This window comes from Bufo bufo, chromosome 7 (genome assembly GCF_905171765.1).
Source record: "Bufo bufo chromosome 7, aBufBuf1.1, whole genome shotgun sequence".
In the NCBI taxonomy this organism is placed as follows: Eukaryota; Metazoa; Chordata; class Amphibia; order Anura; family Bufonidae; genus Bufo; species Bufo bufo.
This window is the reverse complement of record NC_053395.1, coordinates 81159641-81174655: the sequence shown is the minus strand read 5'-3', so window position 1 is coordinate 81174655 and position 15015 is coordinate 81159641. Positions and strand designations below refer to the sequence as shown.

The 15015-nt window shown below is 47.5% G+C and overlaps 1 protein-coding gene across 1 annotated transcript in view; it reads right to left on the bottom strand.

Annotated features, from left to right (window-relative positions):
• Nucleotides 1–15015, bottom strand: part of ENPP7 (ectonucleotide pyrophosphatase/phosphodiesterase 7) — a 77902-nt gene that overhangs the window by 50930 nt on the left and 11957 nt on the right. Inside the window, exon 3 of the mRNA XM_040441457.1 lies at nucleotides 13657–13802. Coding sequence (XP_040297391.1) covers nucleotides 13657–13802 — 146 coding nt within the window. The remainder of the gene's footprint in view (nucleotides 1–13656; nucleotides 13803–15015) is intronic.

Genomic DNA, 15015 nt, shown 5'->3' with positions numbered 1-15015 from the left:
TGTGAGGAGTGATCTGAAGACAAGTGTGAAAGAGGCAATTGTGGGTGAGGATGTGAAAACCTTATGGGTGGAAGTTCAAAGGGATAAAAACTGTGAAAAAATAATACTTGGTGTAATCTATAGACCCCCTAACATCACAAAAGAGATAGAAATGCAACTGTATAACCAAATAGTGCGGGCGGCACAGGCTGGTACAGTGGTCATAATGGGAGATTTTAACTTCCCAGACATTGACTGGGCTCATGGTTCTGCCTCAACTGCAAAGGGGAGAAAATTCCTCAACTTGCTGCAGGACCACTTCATGGGCCAGTTTGTAGAAGCTCCCACTAGGGGCAATGCTCTGTTGGATCTGGTAATTTCTAATGATGCAGAGCATGTTGGTAATGTTACTGTTCGAGAAACACTAGGTAATAGCGAGCACAATACAATTATATTCCCCCTAAACTATAAAAAGCAAACTCTGTCAGGCAGAGCAAAGACACTGAATTTCAAAAAGGCTAATTTCCCTGGGTTGAGGGAAGCATTTCAGGGCATAGACTGGGAGCAGCTACTGTCACACAATAATATAGTGGTTAAATAGGAGAGCTTCAAATCCACATTGAGTAATTGCAAAAAAAATATGTATCTCTTTAGGTAACAAGTATAAACTGCTAAAATTAAACTCCCCCATGGCTTACAGCTACTGTAAAAAGAGCAATAAAAGACAAAAAGAGGGCATTTAAAAAATACTAATCTGAGGGGTCAGCTGTAGCATTTAAAGATTACAAAGGGCTTAATAAAATCTGCAAAAAGGAGATAAAATTAGCATAGATCCAAAACGAACAGCAGGTAGCAAACGAAAGCAAAACAAATCCCAAAAAGTTTTTTAAATATATAAATGCTAAAAAACCTAGGTCTGAGCAGGTAGGGGCCCTAAATAATGGTAAAAGGGGAGGGGAGGGGGGGGGTAGTCACTGAAGATAAGGAAAAGGCAGAGTTCCTAAATAGGTTTTTAAGCTCTGTATATACAAAAGAAGAGAAAGAAGCTGATATCTGTGGCGCCGGGGTTGTTAGTACATCCAGTGATATACTCAATTGGCTAACTGTAGATATCGTCCAAGAGAAGTTAAATAGGGTAAATGTGAACAAAACTCCGGGTCCAGATGGATTACACCCAAGAGTGCTTACAGAGCTCAGTTCAGTCATTGCAATGCCGCTGTTTATAATTTTTAAGGATTTTGTAGGGACTGGTACAGTCCCAAGTGATTGGCGCAAGGCAAACGTGGTGCCCATATTAAAAAAAGGATCAAGGTCCTCCACAGGTAATTATAGACCAGTTAGTTTAACTTCTGTTGTGGGAAAAATGTTTGAAGGACTCTTAAGGGACTATGTACAGGAGTATGTGACTATAAATATTATAAGTGAAAACCAGCATGGGTTTACAAAGGACAGAAGTTGTCAGACTAACCTGATTTGTTTTTATGAGGAGGTGAGTAGTAGCCTGGACAGAGGGGCTGCTGTGGATGTAGTGATTCTGGATTTTGCAAAGGCTTTTGATACTGTCCCTCATAGATGCTTAATAAGTAAAGTAAGGTCTATTGGCTTGGAAAGTATAGTTTGTAATTGGATTGAGAACTGGCTGAAGGACCATGTCCAGAGAGTTGTGGTCAATGATTCCTATTCAGAATGGTCCCAGGTTATAAGTGGTGTACCCCAAGGTTCAGTGCTGGGCCCTTTATTATTTAATTTATTTATTAATGATATTCAGGACGAGATTAAAAGCACCATATCTATTTTTGCAGATGACACTAAGCTGTGTAGAACTGTACGGTCTATGGAAGATGTCCACAAACTAGTAGCTGACTTGAACACTCTGAGTGATTGGGCATCAACTTGGCAAATGAGGTTCAATGTGGACAAATGTAAAGTTATGCATCTTGGTAGTAATAATCTCTGTGTTTCATATGTGATGTGGCACTGGGATGTACTGTGGCACTGGGAGAGGTGATGTGACACTGGGAGAGTCACTTATAGAAAAGGATTTATGTGTCCTTGTGGATGGTAGATTAAATTACAGCATACAATGTCAATCAGCTGCTTCTAAGGCCACCAGGATATTGTCATGCATTAATCGAGGCATGGACTGGCGGGGCAGGGATGTTATACTACCACTTTACAAAGAGTTGGTGCGGCCTCATCTGGAGTATGCAGTCCAGTTCTGGGCACTAGTACATAGAATGGATGCACTGCAGCTGGAAAAAGTACAGAGGAGAGCGACTAAAATGATAAGGGGAATGGAGGGTCTAAGTTATGATGAAAGATTAAAAGAATTGAATTTATTTAGTCGTGAGAAGAGTCTTCTAAGGGGGACATGATTAACCTATACAAATATATAAATGGGTCATACAAAAAATACGGCGAAAAACTTTTCCATGTAAAATGTGCTCAAAAGACAAGGGGGCACTGCCTCCGACTGAAGAAGAAAAAGTTCAGTCTCCAGAAGCGTCAAAGCTTCTTTACTGTAAGAACTGTGAATCTGTGGAATAGACTTCCTCAGGATGGGGTCACAGCAGGAACAGTGGACAGTTTAAAAAAGGGTTTAGACGAATTCTTAAAAGTGAAAAACATTAATGCTTATGAAAACTTGTAAAAATCTTCACTTCCTTCTGGGATTCGCGTTCCCACCTATCCCTTGGTTGAACTTGATGGATGTTTGTCTTTTTTCAACCGTATTAACTATGTAACTATGTAAAAGTAAAAAAAAAAAAAAAAAAAAAAAAAAAAAAAGTAGACATATTAGGTATGGCCACGTCCGTAACAACCAGGTCTATTAAAATATCAACGTGCATTAAACCTAGAGGAAATAGGACCCTTAAAATATAACTTTTATTATTGATCAAGCTAAAAAAATGTGTGCCCCAGTATCGGTGACAGATAACAAAAACATGGGCGAACGGATGCAGCCCACCTATTACTGCAGATATAGCGTCCACCTGCATATACTACAACAACGGTGAGACATCAGCTTCTCTACCTCAATATTTGGTCAATGATCCTCTTTCCTCCCCATTGTTTTAGTATATCCAGGTGGACGCTATATATGCAGTAATAGCTGGGCTACATCCGCTCGCCCATGTTTTTGTTGTTATCTGGCACCGATACTGGGGCAAACATTTTTTTTGCTTGATCAATAATAAAAGTTATATTTTAAGGGTCCTATTTCCTCTAGGTTTAATACATGTTGATTAAAAGGACTTGTTTATTACTTTATAATATTGTTTAGAAAGTGTTAACTATTAAAATATCACACGACCTAACTCAGGTGAGCAGGTAAAAAAATAAAATAAAGCCATTTTTTGTCACCTTGCATCCCAAAAAGTGTAATACCAAGCGATCAAACAGTCATATGCATCCCAAAATAAAAAAAACTATAACTTTCAGAATATGGAGACACAAAAAAGAGCATATTTGGTATTGTCACAATTTGTTCTATAAAAATAGCACATGATCTAACCGGTCAGATGAACATTGTAAAAAAATATAAAAAAATAAAAACCGATTTTTTTTGTTACCTTGCCTCACAAAGAGTGTAATATAGAGCAACCAAAAATCATATGTATCCTAAAATAGTACCAACAAAACTGCCACCTTATTCCGTAGTTTCCAAAATGGGGTAACTTTTTTGGAGTTTCTATTCTAGGGGTGCATCAGGGGGTCTTCAAATGTGACATGGCAACTTAAAATTATTCCAGTGAAATCTGCCCTTCAAAAACCATATGGTGCTCCTTTTATTCTGTGCCCTGCCATGTGCCTTTACAGCGGTTTACGACCACATGTGGGGTGTTTCTGTAAACTACAGAATCAGGGTTATAAATATTGAGTTTTATTTGGCTTTTAACCCTTGCTTTGTTACCAGAAAAAAAATGGATTAAAATGGAAAATCTACCAAAAAAGTGATTCTTAAATTTCATCTACATTTTCCTTTAATTCTTGCCAACAAAGGGTTAAAAAAGTTTGTAAAATCAGTTTTGAATACCTTGATGGTAGTGATGGCCTTGTGGTTCGCCCGGCGGTCGGTTCGCGGCGAACTTTGCTTGTTCGCGATTCGCTGAACATATGACGATATTCGCGCCCGCCATATTCTTTTACATTGTGAAGAACTTTGACCCATGACACATCCATCAGGTGTTACAGGACAGCCAATTGAAAAGTTTCAGCACATGGACATACCCCCTACCTTTTAAATAGACCCGATCTGGACGCCATTTTACATTCAGTCTTTTGTCAGTGTAGGGAAAGGTTGCTGTGTGGAGCAGGGACAGGCTGTTAGTGACAAAAACGCTATCAAATAGGTCTACAAAAGTCAGTTTAAGGACTGGTATAGGTGTAGTATTGATAGGTGTGCAGTACAGAGGGGTGTAATACACTTATAATATACTTTCAAACATAGAAAGCATATTATAGTGGATTTGTATTGTGCAGCAGTGGTGAGCGGTTCTGCAGCGATACTGCAGCTACACAGTGACAAACGCAATTAGAAAAAACTGATAGAAGTGGGGTGTGTACCAATAATATACTTTCTATATAGTGCATTTGGGTACAGCAGCATTTGTTTGTGGTTTTGCTGCGTTCCCTCTGCTATACACAGTGACAAACGGTATTGGAAAAAATAATTATAACTAGTGTGATATACTAGTCGCCCCTCAAAAAAGCTGATAGAAGTGGGGTGTATACCAATAATATACTTTCTATATAGTGCATTTGGGTACAGCAGTATTTGTTTGCAGCATTTGTTTGCTGTTTTGCTGCGTTCCCTCTGCTACACACAGTGCCAAACGGTATTGGAAAAAATAATTATAACTGGTGTGCGCATGCGAGTACGTGAAAATTATATTGCTGATATTTCGCATTTAAAAAAATAATGAATGGAGATCGCAAATTCGAATAATACTTCTGGTATGTCACTGTCCATGTTGTGGGACTATTTATGCACTTCTACTAATTATTTCTTGGCTGCAAATATGAGCTGAAGGTTTTTCAGGTTCGCCTGCCATTAAAATGAATGGGAATTGCCGCGAACTTGCGGTTCGTGAACATTTGATCGCGTTCGCGCACGGTCCCGGCAGATATTCGTCCATCACTAGTGACCTTGCCACTCTGTGGCCTCCTCATGCTGCTGCCATCTCCACACTATGTCACCTTGCCACTCTATGGTATCCTACTGCTGCCATCTCCACATTTCTCTTGCTGTTCCCACCCTCCCCACTTCATGACTCGGCCATTATTTAGCCTTTTTGGCTTGGCTGACATCATCATTTATTTGACCCCTCTTCTGATCTGTCAGAAGGGAGGAAATATGAGATGCACAACGGAGTCTCTCTGTGTAGCAGCTGTAAGGCCTGTTTGGTCCCATCAGAATTGGCTTATGATTTGGTAGCCAAAACCAGGAGTGGGTACAATACACAGAAGACATGCAAATATTCCATACACGTGATATCTCTGTTTTGGATCCACTCCTGTTTTTTTTGTCATTAGTAATACTGATAGATTACTGACCAAATGCTGACCGAGTGAAGGCGGATGCTCAACAGACAGGATCCATTTTTTGGGGGTTATTGTTCTGATGGATAAGAGGAAGGGCAAATTAATGTGACGTCAACACAAACTCACTGCTGACACCCTCTCCACTCTGTCAGGGGGCTCTACTTGTATAAACGTTTAATAGAACAGGTTCTGTAGACATCTATGTGGAATCACCTTACAACGGTGTAAAAGGAGTGCGCTTCTTCTTGGTGCTAACATCGACCTGTAAGGCTACTTTCACACTAGCGTTCGGGGCTCCGCTTGTGAGCTCCGTTTGAAGGCTCTCACAAGCGGCCCCGAACGGATCCGTCCAGCCCTAATGCATTCTGAGTGGATGCGGATCCGCTCAGAATGCATCAGTCTGGCTCCGTTCAGCCTCCGCTCCGCTCAGCAGGCGGACACCTGAACGCAGCTTGCAGCGTTCGGGTGTCCGCCTGGCCGTGCGGAGGCAAACGGATCCGTCCAGACTTACAATGTAAGTCAATGGGGACGGATCCGTTTGAAGATGACACAGTATGGCTTAATTTTCAAACGGATCCGTCCTCCATTGCTAATTTTTTTTTTTTTTGTTCATGGTTATGCAAACGGATCCGTTCTGAACGGATGCAAGCGTTTGCATTATAGGAGCGGATCCGTCTGTGCAGACACCAGACGGATCCGCTCCTAACGCAAGTGTGAAAGTAGCCTAAGGCTGAGTTCATACTTGAGTTATTTGGTCAGTTTTGGCCCTGTGACTACCCAAATAAGGGAAGTGTGCAGTGATTCTAAGAGCGACACCTGTCATCTGCATGTCATACTGACTCACAGTATTATTTCGCTACCAAAGCAGACTCCCTATGTGTGTTAGGGCTTATGCACACGACCGTATGCCTTCCAAGCGGACCTTATGTCCCAGAGCGGCATACATCGTGAGCACTGGAGTGCACAGCATCATAGGTTACTGTGATGCTGTGTGCATCGGGCTTCCCGCGGGACTATTGTCCTGCACTCATAATATCATATGACTGCAGGACAATACTGTAGTCTCGTGGGCGGCCCGATGCACACAACATCATATTTATGGGAGAGGCTTAACTGTGATGAGAGGGTGAAGCGCTTCCCCTGACCTAGCTGGCTGTGTTGTGCCGGAAGCCAGGAGCGAGGGTAAGCCTAGTAGTGGGCATACCCTAAAAGGGAGTGTTTGAGAACAGGGGGGTGGGTGGGTGTGAACAGAAGGAGCTGAGGAGCTGGGGGCTGGAGCTTAAAAAGGTAATATGCCCCTCCCACAAATTCAGGCTGACTTTTCAGCCTTCCACTTATGGGAGAGGCTTAACTGTGATGAGAGGGTGAAGCGCTTCCCCTGACCTAGCTGGCTGTGTTGTGCCGGAAGCCAGGAGCGAGGGTAAGCCTAGTAGTGGGCAAAAATAAACGAGGAGAGCAGAGTAGTGACCAAAAGCCTTTAACACCACCCAGAGAGCAAGAATACAAAATGCCTGGGAAATCTCAACATGCGGGTTCGGGGTGTATCTCGTGAAGCAAGAAGAGCGCCACCTACCCATGCATTTAATCACGTGCGCCGGGCCCCGTTTTTGATGCTGAGGACGCGGCTCTGGTTCGGAGCGAGTGTCCTGTGATGGCCAGCGGGTTATAACCGAGACCTGAGGCCAGGTCTCCGAGGGAGGTCCATGCTGATTGGCCTTCGTGGAAGGGAGCCAGAGGACGAAATGGACATGGGCCCAGGACAACTGTCGCACCTGCGACCCCTAACGTTTAGGGGAGGTGCTGGTGAACTCACCTGGCCTGAGGAACCCGTAAAACCCGAGATACATGGCTGCCTAAATAATCAAACTAGGAGAGTGGCCAAAAAGGAAATCCATCCAGCGCGGACGAGAGTCGCCTAAACATCTCGCCGGAGACAGGCTGCCTATGGGCGGGAGGGACGTCCCCGCACTTCTGGATCCCCCTAAGGGCAGCTTTTACTGCCTGCGCTGAAAAAATGGAACCTCCATTCGGGTTATGAAGCATTGCGCAGTTCTGTCTCCCCGCTAGGTACAGCTTGATGGAGTTGAATGACAGCCTGAGATTGCGGTGACAGTGGGCTATAACCGCCACGGTGTAGGAGACATCGTCCAAGCCACCTGCGGATCGGACCTGGCGAAACCTTTGTAAACCCTGACACCGGCTTGGTAGTTCCTGATGGTATTGGGGGAGAGGGAGTGCTGAACCAGGTTCCTGGCGAGAGCAAGGAGGGATATGAGATCGGAACGTAGTACGACTGGTGCTTACGAGAAGGCTTGAGTCGGTTCGGGCAACGTACCTGGCTTAGAGGTTACTACCTGTATCGATGTGTTGGGTCACCTGACCTTGATCCAAATGTCGCATAAATGACCGATCAGGACACGTTCCTGAGAGGGCAAATCATAAGGTTCGGAAGGAAAAAGATAACATAACTGAGGAGGGTGACGGGACTGGGTGAACCAGGAGATAGAGGTGGGTATGAGCCTGGGCGATCCAGGAGACAGAAGTAGGTGTGAGCCTGGGAGATCCAGGAGACAGAAGTAGGTGTGAGCCTGGGTGATCCAGGAGACAGAAGTAGGTGTGAGCCTGGGTGATCCAGGAGACAGAAGTAGGTGTGAGCCTGGCGAACCAGGAGACAGAAGAAGGTGCGTGCCTGGGCAATCCAGGAGGCAGAAGAAGGTGCGTGCCTGGGCGATCCAGGAGGCAGAAGAAGGTGCGTGCCTGGGCGATCCAGGAGGCAGAGGTAGGTGCGTGCCTGGGCGATCCAGGAGGCAGAGGTAGGTGCGTGCCTGGGCGATCCAGGAGGCAGAGGTAGGTGCGTGCCTGGGCGATCCAGGAGGCAGAGGTAGGTGCGTGCCTGGGCGATCCAGGAGGCAGAGGTAGGTGCGTGCCTGGGCGATCCAGGAGGCAGAGGTAGGTGCGTGCCTGGGCGATCCAGGAGGCAGAGGTAGGTGCGTGCCTGGGCGATCCAGGAGGCAGATGTAGGTGCGTGCCTGGGCGATCCAGGAGGCAGAGGTAGGTGCGTGCCTGGGCGATCCAGGAGGCAGAGGTAGGTGCGTGCCTGGGCGAACCAGGAGACAGAGGCAGGTATGAGCCTGGGCGAATGTCACGGAACCATGAACCAGACGTACAACAAGAGATAAGTGAAAATAAGAAGGCTTTATTGAAAATAAAGCTGTAAAGCAAAAGTCCAAACGAATGGTGAAACCGAAGCAGAGTCTTTGAGAGGCCAGGGATCAGGAACCAGAAGGGTAGTCAGACGAAGCCAGGATCAGGAACCAGCAGGGTAGTCGGACGAAGCCAGGATCAGGAACCAGCAGGGTAGTCAGACGAAACCAGGATCAGGAACCAGAAGCAGCGACCAGAGCCTCATTATTCCAGCCCACCTCTGCTGCCAGGGTACGAAACTCAATGGCGTATTCAGCTACGGATCGTGGACCCTGTCTGATGGACATAAGGAGCTTCGCAGCAGAGGCAGCACGAGCCGGCACATCGAATACCTTCCGAAGAGAAGCAACAAAACCGGAAAACTCGGCAAACACCGGATTGTTGTTCTCCCATAAAGGGCTGGCCCAGGCCAAGGCCTTGTCCGAGAGCAGCGAGATCAAGAAGTCCACCTTTGATCTCTCAGTAGGAAAGGCATGTGGCAGCAACTCGAAATAAATGCCCACCTGGTTAAGGAAACCTCGGCACTGAGTTGGCTCTCCCCCAAAGCGCTGTGGAAGAGGGGCAGAACCGGTCATACCCCGAATCACCGCAGGCGCAACAACAGGTGTCGGGGTAGACTCTGGTGCAACAACCGGAGCGGCAGTAGGAGCGACAACCGACCCATCGGCAACGGGAGCGAAATGAGCCGTGCGTTCAAGCAGGGTTTGCAACGCCACAGCGAACCGACCCAACAGGTGATCCTGCTGATCAAGTCTGGCAACCAGCATGGGTAGCGAGGATGGCCCTGTACCGTCAGAACTCATGGCTTGGTCCTAATGTCACGGAACCATGAACCAGACGTACAACAAGAGATAAGTGAAAATAAGAAGGCTTTATTGAAAATAAAGCTGTAAAGCAAAAGTCCAAACGAATGGTGAAACCGAAGCAGAGTCTTTGAGAGGCCAGGGATCAGGAACCAGAAGGGTAGTCAGACGAAGCCAGGATCAGGAACCAGCAGGGTAGTCAGACGAAACCAGGATCAGGAACCAGAAGCAGCAGCAGTCTAAGAAGCATGTGAACACAGGAGGACCAAGCAAGGAACTGAAGCCACAGACCTCCTATATATATGAGCTAGGCATCCAGCTCCTCCCAGAGGGAAGGAGGAGCCGCAGGGTGGAAGGCTACAAGAAACCAAGATGGCCGCCAGCACATGTCAAACGAAGGAGACAGCAAGAAGGTAAGACCATGACAGCGAACCAGGAGACAGAGGCAGGTATTAGCCTGGATGAACCAGGAGACAGAGGCAGGTATGAGCCTGGGCGAACCAGGAGACAGAGGCAGGTATGAGCCTGGGCAAACCAGGAGACAGAGGCAGGTATGAGCCTGGGCGAACCAGGAGACAGAGGCAGGTATGAGCCTGGGCAAACCAGGAGACAGAGGCAGGTATGAGCCTGGGCAAATCCGGCAGGTATGAGCCTGGGCAAACCAGGAGACAGAGGCAGGTATGAGCCTGGGCGAACCAGGAGACAGAGGCAGGTATGAGCCTGGGCGAACCAGGAGACAGAGGCAGGTATGAGCCTGGGCGAACCAGGAGACAGAGGCAGGTATGAGCCTGGGCGAACTAGGAGACAGAGGCAGGTATGAGCCTGGGCGAACCAGGCGACAGAGGCAGGTATGAGCCTGGGCGAACCAGGCGACAGAGGCAGGTATGAGCCTGGGCGAACCAGGAGACAGAGGCAGGTATGAGCCTGGGCGAACCAGGAGACAGAGGCAGGTATGAGCCTGGGCGAACCAGGAGACAGAGGCAGGTATGAGCCTGGGCGAACCAGGAGACAGAGGCAGGTATGAGCCTGGGCGAACCAGGAGACAGAGGCAGGTATGAGCCTGGGCGAACCAGGCGACAGAGGCAGGTATGAGCCTGGGCGAACCAGGAGACAGAGGCAGGTATGAGCCTGGGCGAACCAGGAGACAGAGGCAGGTATGAGCCTGGGCGAACCAGGAGACAGAGGCAGGTATGAGCCTGGGCGAACCAGGAGACAGAGGCAGGTATGAACCTGGGCGAACCAGGAGACAGGGCCAGGTATGAGCCTGGGCGAACCAGGAGACAGGCCCAGGTATGAGCCTGGGCGATCCAGCGGAAAACAGCGGCACATGAATAAAAGCACATACACATACCGCACGGTCCTGCCGCCCCTACAAATCGGTACAGGTAACGGCAGGCAAATGATCAGTGAGCAATGACCGCGTATGGAGTTAGGTCCAAAGCTGCGAGTGTCCAACCCGGTGGGTCGAGCTCATGGCAATTGGACTTTCTAACGATCTGCTGCGTCCGTGTATGCAAGCTAAACAGAGTAAACCTGTGCTGAGAAGCTATATCTAAGCCCTGAGTGGTATTGTCTGCGTCAACCAAACCTAACGGGTTTGGTCCCGTTGGCTAAACTGTAGTATCTAACCAACCATGTGAGACAATTTCCCTGAGCAGTGGGCATGAGCCGTCGTTGCCCAAGGGCTAGATACCCCTGCTTGCCGCGTGTGCCTGCTTCGACGGGGGTGCCGGTCTGGGGGCCGTAGACCTAATGGTGAGGCCAGAATCCGGCTGTAGCAGAAGATGGGGAGGGACCCAGAGGGGACAGGAATGGCCCAGGTAGGAGCCAAGGCACCGGAGCCGTCATGGCAAAAATCGGCCGGGCCTGAGTGGCGACTCCGGCGTGCGCTCCAGCCTGGAACGCACGCCGACCACGTGACCCGGCTCATGGCTGGCGGCGGACTTCCGGCGTGCGCTCCACCCTGGAACGCACGCCGCACATGTGACCCAGCCCAGGGCCGACGGAGGCATGCCGGCGTGCGCTCCAAGCTGGAACGCACGCCGAGACACGTGACCCGGCTCATGGCTGGCGGCGGACTTCCGGCGTGCGCTCCACCCTGGAACGCACGCCGTACATGTGACCCAGGATGACCGTCACTCCAAGAAATGTGTGCGCACGCGCGGTGCTGCAGGAATGCCTCGCTGAAGTACGCCCGCGCAGCGCACCACGCCACCCCCGCTACAGGCCCCCGGCAAGCCACAGGGATCCGGCAGAACACCGGCCGAGGGACTCCGGCGTGCGCGCCACTCCCGGCCGGAACGGACGCCACCCACGTGACCCGGATCAGGCCTGGAGGTGGATTTCCGGCGTGCGCTCCATGCCGGAACGCACGACGGCCCCGCAGCGGAGCCCGAAGTAAGGACGGGGGAGACCGTGTGGAGGGGGGGGACCCACGGGGCAGACCCAGCCCCCCCTGTTGTCTCGGGAGGGAGTTGGAAGGAAAAGACAGGGGAGAACAAGAGAGAGGAAGGGGGATGAGAAGGGAACAACAATTTTTGGGCCGACATGTGTATCGGCATGCGTTCCACGCTGGAACGCACGCCAACTCAGGGAGCCAGAGACATATGACCATCGCTAATGGAGCCCTTGTGGCGCACTGTTTCCACAGAATTACCTCTCCTGAAGACGTGACGCAGTGTATGAAAACGAAACGAAGCGTACCAGATGAATGCAACTCACGACGTGCACGGATGCAGTACCAGAGCAAGCGACTCCTTATCCAGACTGTGAACAGAAGCGCCCTGAGGAGCTGGGGGCTGGAGCTTAAAAAGGTAATATGCCCCTCCCACAAATTCAGGCTGACTTTTCAGCCTTCCACTAATCTATGATGCTGTACGCTCCCGTGCGCACCATGTATGCCACTCCGTGACATATGGCCCGCTTACATGTGCATGAGCCCTTACTGCAAGGCACAGTGTTCCACACCACTACAAAGGCTCTCTGCAGCCAGGAAATAGCTGTTTTTTTTGCGAAATTCACTGCAAATATATTTGGATCAAAACACATTTTTCCAAAAATTTTTTAGCAAATCGTTGAATCCAATTTTTGAAGAAATTCACTCATCTCTAGTTACATTCTCTGTTAAGTTCACACAGTAGCTCATGTGTAACGACACGTGTCCTGGCAGTGCACTCACACCCCCATCAGGTCCCCCATTAAAGTCCCCATCATGCCAAAACACACCTTAAAATCAGATCTTCCCATACATTAGCAGCTCCGCAGTACATTTACTTGGGGACCTGTAGATATAGTCATGTTATATCTGGTCCACCGTGTATACAACACAACAACGTCAAAATAACTGTCACGGCTGTGTCTCGGTCCCGATTTAGTTTGCCGTGACACGTCTGCTGTTCTTGCAGTTGCCTGGGGCAACGTGTTGTTTCTGCATGTGTGTGCACTGCTCCTCCTGTTTTCTGGCCTCTCCCCAGTCTGGTGTTTATGGGGTTAAGGTGTAGATCTGAGTGTGGTCTCATGGCTCTACTTATCCTGTTGCTGTGAGCAGGGTCAGTTATATTCCAGCCTTGCTCCTTTCCTGGATATTCCATCTGTCCAGTGTGAGGACCACCTAGATTGACATCAATGTCTTCCCTACGTTTCTATGCATTCTACCCTAACTTCCCTTGTATATGTTTGGTGTGGGTTATGTTCAGGGTCTGTTGTATGTCTAGTTGTTGTTCCTTGTCTGGACTGTCGTTGGTGTGTATTGTCCTGCATGTTAGACGTTCCCCTGTCTGTCTGTGCCTTTGGTGAGAGGGCTACTGGTTTCCCCGGAGGAGGAATTACAAGCCATTGAGCAGCTATGCCTGGTGACATCATCTATCCGGTTTGCATAGGGGTCCAGGCAGTTTCTGGTGTGTTGCTGTGGCAGGTAAGTGCTAGTTGTTCTGGGTTCTTACCTGCCAAACAAGTTGTTTTTCACTGTTTTCAGTTCCCCCTCAAGGGGAACCCAGGAGCCCTCTCACTGAAGGCACAGACAGTCATGCTCTTATGTGTTCATGGTACCTTATATTGTTTCTGAGCCATGCACACAGTTTGCCAAATACAGAATATTAGAATACCAGCATATAATGCTTTATGTCACCTGATTCTGTGCAGTGATCCATAGCGGAAGTGCGCCATTATCCCACCATTCTGACATATTTTGGGTTTTTTTGAACGTCATTTTCGCAAGAGTTTCAGGATTAAACATCAAATTGTGGATAACACCGTGATCTTCAATCCAGCGACCTATTAGAATAAAATTCAGGTCATATGATGCAGCAGAAGGCAACTTTCAAAAGTAGGAAAAAAAGCTGGCAACACAAGTAGGTGATTGAGCAGTTTTACACAGAGCATAATTAAATAGTATTGTATTTTTAAAGCTTTGAAATTGCATTGGGATATAATTTACTGTAATGGAAATGTGTAATTTGCTTTGGGGGAATTACCAATTATGAATCTCACGAATAACAAATTCAACAAAAGAAATTATCTACAGTGTGATCAGCAGATTTAATGTGGAGGAAGCAGAATACATCTGCCCGAGGTTGTTTGGTAGCAGCAGGAAACTGAATGAAAAGCTATAAGACAGACACGAGGATAGTGTTTAGTAGGAAATATGGTCTGATTGGTTTCACTTATGAAGCCCTATAGCATGAGGTGTTTTTAAACAGGTAGGTGCCCAGTTTTGGCAGGATAAATCCAAAATGTGCAATTCATGTTTTAGGATGTGGAAACAGGCAGAGACATTAGAGTTAAAATTTAATTTTGGTTTGCAGTAGAATAAAACTCCTGCAATACTAGGAAGCTCCTATTAGCATTCATTTGAGGAATAAGGTTTTTTAAAATGTTCTTAGAATGCTGTAAATAAAAAAATAATTAAAACTCATATTTCACTCATTCATTCCCCGCTCCTCCTGTTTCAATCTCTCAGTCCCTTGATGGTCTCTTCTACCTGGTCCCTTTTGACACCCAGTAAATTACTGCTCAGATGACCCAGCACAGCCAGTGATTGGGAGACTGACGTGGAACCTGGGAAGCATAAAATTAAAACTTTTTTTTTTTTTTTTACAATATTCTGAACAGGTTTAAAAAAATAATATTGGCCAGACAAACCCTTTACCTTTATCCTGAGAATAGCCCAAATGTTTGCTGCCCAAAAAATATTTAGTGTCATGGTTGGACACTGCTTCCACATGATGCTTCTATTCCAGCTGTGGCATTTGCAGAGATGTACAGTCGTGGCTAAAAGTTTTGAGAATGACACAAATATTAGTTTTCACAAAGTTTGCTGCTAAACTGCTTTTAGATCTTTGTTTCAGTTGTTTCTGTGATGTAGGGAAATATAATTACACACACCTCATACGTTTCAAAGGCTTTTATCGACAATTACATGACATTTATGCAAAGAGTCAGTATTTGCAGTGTTGGACCTCTGCAATTCGACTGGGCATGCTCTCAA